General features: G+C 37.6%; 1 protein-coding gene across 1 annotated transcript; it reads right to left on the bottom strand.

The window, feature by feature from the left end:
• Positions 1–305: 305 nt before the first annotated feature.
• On the bottom strand, positions 306–6,464 carry LOC125396332 (prolactin-5A1-like). The gene is made up of 5 exons (XM_085698851.2): positions 6,434–6,464; positions 4,023–4,198; positions 2,477–2,584; positions 1,269–1,463; positions 306–494 (listed from the first exon to the last, which is right to left on the bottom strand). Exons 1-5 carry the CDS (start codon positions 6,462–6,464, stop codon positions 306–308), a joined length of 699 nt encoding a protein of 232 aa, XP_085554977.2.
• Between the last annotated feature and the right edge of the window lie 458 nt (positions 6,465–6,922).

The following is a 6,922-nucleotide window of genomic DNA, read 5'->3' as shown; positions in this document are numbered from 1 at the left end:
GCATTAACTTGCAGTGAGTTTAGATCAGTTTGGATTGTATCTTGTTTTCAAGAAAAACATAGCTTACAGCAAATTTTGATAGGAATATCTCAATGCTTTTGATATGTTTGCTAGGAAATTGACAAAAGAAACAGTTACAAATTTATGTTATCAGACGTGATATTTTTTATAGCATTAGTTTTTAATAGCCCAAGAATTCATCAGTACTCATGGAAAAGGCATAAATTGAACCAAAATGTTTGACGGGATGAGTCACTCTAGCATTGCTCTGTTTGTGAACATTTTGGAATAAATAGAACGCAGCCTTAGCATTTCCTGGGGACCATTTGACATCTCAAGATATTGACATGAATGGCGATCCTTTCTGCATTATAATTCAGGCAGCCAAGGAGGACATGGTAGAAAAATAGATGAGAATGATTGTCTAACAGATATAAAGATGACAGTCCATCTGTGGCAAAGGCGTCTTCATCTTCCTCAAATTCAAGACGAATCTAGTCATGAAATGGTAAGCACTTATTAATTGTAATGTTAACAGTTATCGTTCTGTAGTGCTTTTAAGTGTTGAATAAAGATTTGGGAGAAAATTAGGAAAGGAAATCTTTAGCTCAAAATATGGATTTTCATGAGTCTAGAAGAGGCAGCCGTAGATCTGTTAGTTATCTGAAAACTAGACCCCAAATCTCCCACATATATTTTGGACATGCAGCTGGTCCTAGATGGAGTATGTCCCTACAAAAATAGATAGAAGTTGCTACTTGACTATAGATGTGGGTTTGACTGAAGGACAATAAAGGAACTAGTGTTAGCTCTCCCAAGAATGACCTTTTCTGTATCTTTGGTGTTGTCTCTGAGGTACCATTTGTGCATCTTGGTTTTGTTAGTTCACCATTTCCTTTCAATCAAATCTACCCAGCAGCTAATATCTGGAAACAAAGCCACAGAAATGATGAGGACTGTTCTTGGTGGTTAAGATGCAGACAGACCAGTGATGGTGTGAGATCTCCTGAAATCTCAAGAGACTTTCACTCTCTCCAGGAAGGGCACAGTCCAAATGACTGTGAGGAGACATCCCTATCTCCGGAAAGCCCTGGCTGTGAGGTGCTGAGTGAAACACCATTGAGAAAGTTGGAGTTGCCAGCAACCCCTCAGGCTGGAGGCTCTCTATGTCACTCTCCCAGGAGACATACTTCAAAATGCATTTGTCTCTAGCAGGGTGGCAGCATTCGTGAATGAGAAAAGCAAAGTAGTAAAAGGAGGGACCTTACCAGGTTGAGTAATGACTTGACTTCCTTTAGAAGTCCTGCGAGTCTTGTTAATTTTGAAATTGTCTCTCTGATTTTAGAAATGAAAGCACCAACACCGGCGATTGACTCCAGATCAGCAATATCTGTTACTACGTGTCTCAGAGTGTTGTTCCAGACAGTCAACACGCCTATGGTCTCTTTCAGAAGGACCTCAGGCTAAACAAAAACAATTGAGCATCACATGAAAATGTATGGAAAACTTCAGGTTGGATTGCATGTGATACCTAGAGTAGTGTTTGTCACTTGTGCTATGCAATGTTTTGAGGATTATTAGCAGCAGTGTTAGTACAGTGATTTGTGAGTGTCTAGACATGGAATAGACCTTTTTTTTTAAAGTTAATGGAAACAAATCTTTATTAAGTAACTTTTAATATCAGAAAAATAAAGCTCTTATAATTCTCTTTACAGCAAATACATAATATCAGTGCTTTGGCCATCTTAAGTTAAAGGCCCTTTATCATAAAATATATGGTTTTAAACTTTACTCAGATTGAATTTATATTCCCTATAACTTCCCTTACATATTCATAACAAAAGAGTGTAGTAAAATTAGCAAATACTAGACTATATTGATAATTTATCATTCTTAGTTTGTAGTTTTTAGAAATAGTACACGCACCTACTATATGTCAATTCCTTGGCTTATTAGTTGCAGTGTACGATGCAACAAAATACAAAACACAGGCTTGGTGACATTCGTCATATCTACAAGACGGCAAATTTTCTCTTCCTTTACTTTTTAAAGATAGTCTCTTCCTTCACTATCCCTCATGCCTACAATTACTGATATGTGAACCAGATGTGCAGAGTGTGTACAGCAAATGTATAAAATCATTAAAGAGCACACAATATATGTGTGGTGCATTAAACTTTATAGATTAAGGCTGCTTACGTCAAGGAACAGGATGAGAGAATGTCATAGTTACTATTAACAGGTTGCCTAATGTGTCAACCTTGCACCAGATGCCATGTTTGCCTCTTGTGAAGCACTTACAGTATTTCCCAAGATGTAAAGCCCAAAAAGAAGGCAGTAACATTGGGTGGGAATTGTAAGCTTTTCCCATGGATTGCTGTGTTTCCTTCCTTTTTCTCTGTAATAACCTGCAACTTGGCAGAGCTGGGGCCACTGCTTCAGTTGATTTGATGAGAAAATGACACTGAGGGCTCACCTGAATCTCTTGATCTTCTGTCGTGTTATCTGGAACAGGGAGGGAATAATTGTAGCATAGCAGGGGAATTTTGTCCTGGATCCCTGGACCTTTAGCATACTCTTTGTCCTGGAAATGATGAGAACATTAGTGAGCTGGAGAAGTGAGTCAAAAAATCTATGAGTAGTACATTAATACATTTGGTCTATGTTTACTTCTAAAGGATGAGCACTACATAGAAATATTTAACTTTAGGAATGAGGAAAATGATGCGTTGGTGTAGTTAGTGCATCAATCTGTAATATCACTTTTCCAACTATCCTTGGAGCCTATTAACTTCTCTGATTTATGGTTCTTTTGCTTTTGCATGCTTTCTTAAAAGTTGTTATTTGAAAGAAAGAAAAACAACAACAACAAAAAACCATAACTACAAACACTTGGCGTTTTAACGATGCTCTTTCCTAGAATATCATTGGCACAGTGAGTGTGTATCTGTGCTTGTAACCCTCAGCCTCCTGCTACTTATCACTGAGTTATCACTGAGTCTGTACACCTTGACAATAGAAATTTCCTTAAAAATTCAAACTGTAATTTGCTGATCATAATAGAATCAGTCATTAGAAAACTCATGCATAATATTTTCAGAAATATTATACAACAAAAACTAAAATAAAAATAATATACCAAGTTTCCTATTATCAATATTTACTGAAATTATATTTGTTAAATATATTATTTAAAATACCTTTATTTGAATTTTAGAGTGAGCAAAATTGTAAAGATTAATGACCCACTAGGGTTCCGAACAAGTTGGAAGGCTGCCAGTCAAGATTGCAGAATGAAAAATTTCTAGTGATTAAGTAGAACTATATGAATGTGTTTATTACCCATATGAGAGGCCTATGCTGCAAGTTCCTTATTGTTTGATGTTCTTGTCTATTGTTAGCACCTTAAATGACTTAGAGGGGACAAAGCCTCTTCATCCAGAAGGCAGAGCCTATTTACAGATGTTAAAATGTTTGCTTCAAAATGGTAAACTCACATTTAACAATGTCTCCCAAGTTTGGGGATTTCTGAGAAGTTATAATTATTGCTATTATCATTATTGATTTTCTCCTCCCAGCATTATTTCTCTAATTGTAACTCTTTTGAATTTAAGCCTTCCCCTACAAGTCATTGTGCCTTATTGGGTATCTGCTGTGCACTAAGTGGAAAATGCTGATGGGGACTGGCACCCAGCACCCCCCCCCAAAAAAAAAGGTAGAGATTCTCTTAAGTCAAACATTTTAGGGCTTTCTGTGACAAGTGGAAAACTTTTAATTTAAAATATAAAAATTTCTTTTGGAGAAAAAAAATTCACTTAAAGACTTTCCCCCTTGAACTTAAAGATTTCACCAAACTGTTCCATTCTTCTGGTTCTGTTTCAGTGGCAGATGGTTTCTTGTGCCTGTGAAGATGTGTTACATGATATGTGGACCACAGTGCTTCTCTGCTGAGCTGCAGTACCACCCAGATATTGTTGTGAAAGCTCCTCTTGGGAGAAGCTGACAGTAAGTGAGGTACTTACGAACTCGTTCAGTATTTCCGAAGTGAGGCGCTTGGTGTTCTTAGACAGGCCACGAGCTTGATTAAACAAGTACTCGAGAGTCAACTGGCATCGCCCATTTACAGCTTCACACATGGGCACACCACCCACATTCTCCCACAGAAGCATGCTCGATAAGAGCAGCAGTAGGAGGGCCCCTGGCATGAAGAAAGAAATCACTTATGTGGTCGTTCCAAGTGCAGTTGCACATGTTATGCTGTCTAGGGAAGCCTTGTCTATCCCGTCTTTTGTACGGATTAGTACATTTGAGCCGACTTGGGAGAACAAACATCATCCACTATGAAAATCATCTCAATCCGTACCCTTCATGACATGATCAGACAGGTGCTAAGACCTCTATTCTGATCACTCCAACTTTTCAGACTTGTGACAATGACCTGTGCTGATCCCATCAGGCGATAGACCTCTAAAACATTAGTTATTTGTTCTTTCAAGAGGAAAGATCAAGTATGTACCACATTCTTCCTTCCTTCCTTCCTTCCTTCTTTCCTTCCTTCCTTCTGTCCTCCCTTCCTTCTTTCCTCCCTCCCTCCTTCCCTCCCTCCCTCTCTCCTTCCTCCCTCCCTCCCTCCCTCCCTTCCTTCTTTTCTTCTTTAAAATTTTAATTATTTTATTTTTCGAGACATGGTCCCTCTGTGTAGCCCTGGCTGTCCTGGAACTCGCTTTGTAGACCAGGCTGGCCTCAAAGTCAGAGAGATCCCTTGTCTCTGCCTCCCAAGTGCTGGGATTAAAGGTGTGTACATCACTGCCTGTCTAAAAAGACCTTATAAACCTTAGTGATACAACCACAGAAAATTTTCAGAAATAAAAACATGAGGACCAGTTGGGGCATAGTATTTAAAATTTCTACCATAAGGTATGAAGATTGAAATTACAGTCCTCAGAATCTAAGCAAATGCCTGGTGGAGCAAAGCCCTTGGTAAGTTTATTTTCTTAAAGGGCAGAAATAGAGGATACCATAGAAAACTAACCTTATGGGTAAGTTGTGATTACACTTGAGATGCCTCAATGAATAAGACAGATCAACTGAAGCTGATTTCTGACACAAACCTCTAGCCCCAAGGATCATGCACATGCCTGAGAATAGGAATACAAAAACACGCACTACAAAAGCATACCCGTGAAAATAAAAAGGTGCAAAAAACCTCAACCAATGAGAAAAGCCTCTCCCAAAACAAAAACCCAAAGTGATGTAAAAACCTGTGAGTCTTAGAATCCAAGCTTAACAGAACCTTTGATGGAAGCAATTTAAAATGTCCTAAGTAAAAGGAAGGAATTATTAAGATTAAGGTGTGGGAAACATCTAATCTCAAATACTCCAAAGAATTAAAAAAAAATCAGAAAAGTTATTCAGTGTGAAAGTTAGTTAACTAACCCTTTTAAGTATAAAATTAAACTCTTATCAAAATTAACATTATCTCAATTTTCAAAAAACGTGTTTTCATGAGTTAATTTATACTTGATAAATACACACAGACATACACGTGCATGTGTACACACACACAATACATACATCTTCTATTGCTCATTGAAGAGATATTATCAGTCTAGATATGTTACTCTTTTGTTTCAAATTTCATAAATTTCTTAGTTGTTACAAATTCAGTTATTTCTATTACTTTTTGAAGTTATAATATATGTATATCAATTCCCCTTCATATTTCTTCCCTCAAACTTTCCCATTTACCCTTTCTTGCTGTCTTTCAAGGTCATGATCTATTTTCTCATTTATTGTTCTTAGATGCATATATGTACTCGTTCATCTTTCTTAATATGTTATAAAAAAATATAAAGGCCAAAACATGCCACTTTATATTTTACAAAATTATTTGGTTTGAGCCAGTTTCTCAGGAGAGTATAAGATACACATCTGCTACTGTTGTCTATGTTAGGCTGAGAACTGAAAGTTTCAATAGGTTGATTCAAGTTAGTCGGTCCAGAGCAGTGGCCTGGAACCAGAAAAGGATATCTGTTTCATTCTGGAATTGTAACAAATTGTACCTATTCATTCCTGTGTTCTCATTCCAGATAATTTCCCATATTAAGATGGACCAATCCTTGTCCAGAGGCTGTCCTGAGCATTGGAGGTTGTGTTTCTACTCAAGAGATACTAGTAATATGAATACCTTGTTCTGTTCACTCCAATTGAGACAACACAAACCATAGAAATTGTTATATTTCTCTGGAGCACAGAAGGTTCTTCTCTGAATTGTTGATGGAAGAGTGTACTGTGTCTTGCGCCTTTTATACTGAAGATTATAAATATTTCCTAAGTACTACTGGAAACCAAGAAAGCATTTCATCCATGCATAGTTTAGTGTAAAGTTATGAATTCATTCAGCTTGGAGGAGCATAAATGAAGAAATACTTACAGGAGCGGGGTTGAGACAAAGACAGCCACATCTCTGAGAAACCATGCAGTATGGATACCAACTGAAGAAGGTCACTTCACCAGAATTCTGCCTTCAGTTAACTTTCCACCACCTCTGTAGTCCATCAGAACACTCCCAAAGGTATGCAGAGATGGGCTGTGGAAATAAATGATAATTTGGAATCCCAGGTGAGGATCCCATGACCCTGACTTCTCAGGGAGTATTGACAGTCTTATCACCATAATAAAAGCCCTAGAACCCTGACTGCTTTTAGGACTAGAGAGGGAGGGGGAGGGAAGAGGGAGGCAGGGAGGAGGTGGAAATTTTTAATAAATAAATAAATAAATATAAAAAATAAAAGCCCTAGCTTCATCTATATTGTTTTCCTTATTTCTACACTCAGTTATGCTTCAGTTTTATCATAGTGGGATCATCACTCCCAGATGTCACTCCAGAGGAATGTAGCAATTTCCTAACACTTCATCTTTT

The sequence above is a fragment of the Myodes glareolus genome, chromosome 14 (assembly GCF_982192425.1).
Source record: "Myodes glareolus chromosome 14, mMyoGla1.1, whole genome shotgun sequence".
NCBI classification, from domain to species: domain Eukaryota; kingdom Metazoa; phylum Chordata; class Mammalia; order Rodentia; family Cricetidae; genus Myodes; species Myodes glareolus.
Note: the sequence above shows the minus strand (reverse complement) of the source record. Positions and strands in the feature narration are given on the sequence as shown.

What these genes read in the sequence shown, in the direction of transcription:
- LOC125396332 (XM_085698851.2), bottom strand. Translation starts at nt 6,464, where the DNA reads ATGTGGCTGTCTTTGTCTCAACCCCGCTCCT. An exon ending in CGGAAATACTGAACGAGTTC is followed by an intron (nt 2,585 to 4,022) that starts GTAAGTACCTCA and finishes CATCATTTCCAG; the next exon opens with GACAAAGAGTATGCTAAAGG. An exon ending in CAGAAGATCAAGAGATTCAG is followed by an intron (nt 1,464 to 2,476) that starts GTGAGCCCTCAG and finishes GTTTTTGTTTAG; the next exon opens with CCTGAGGTCCTTCTGAAAGA.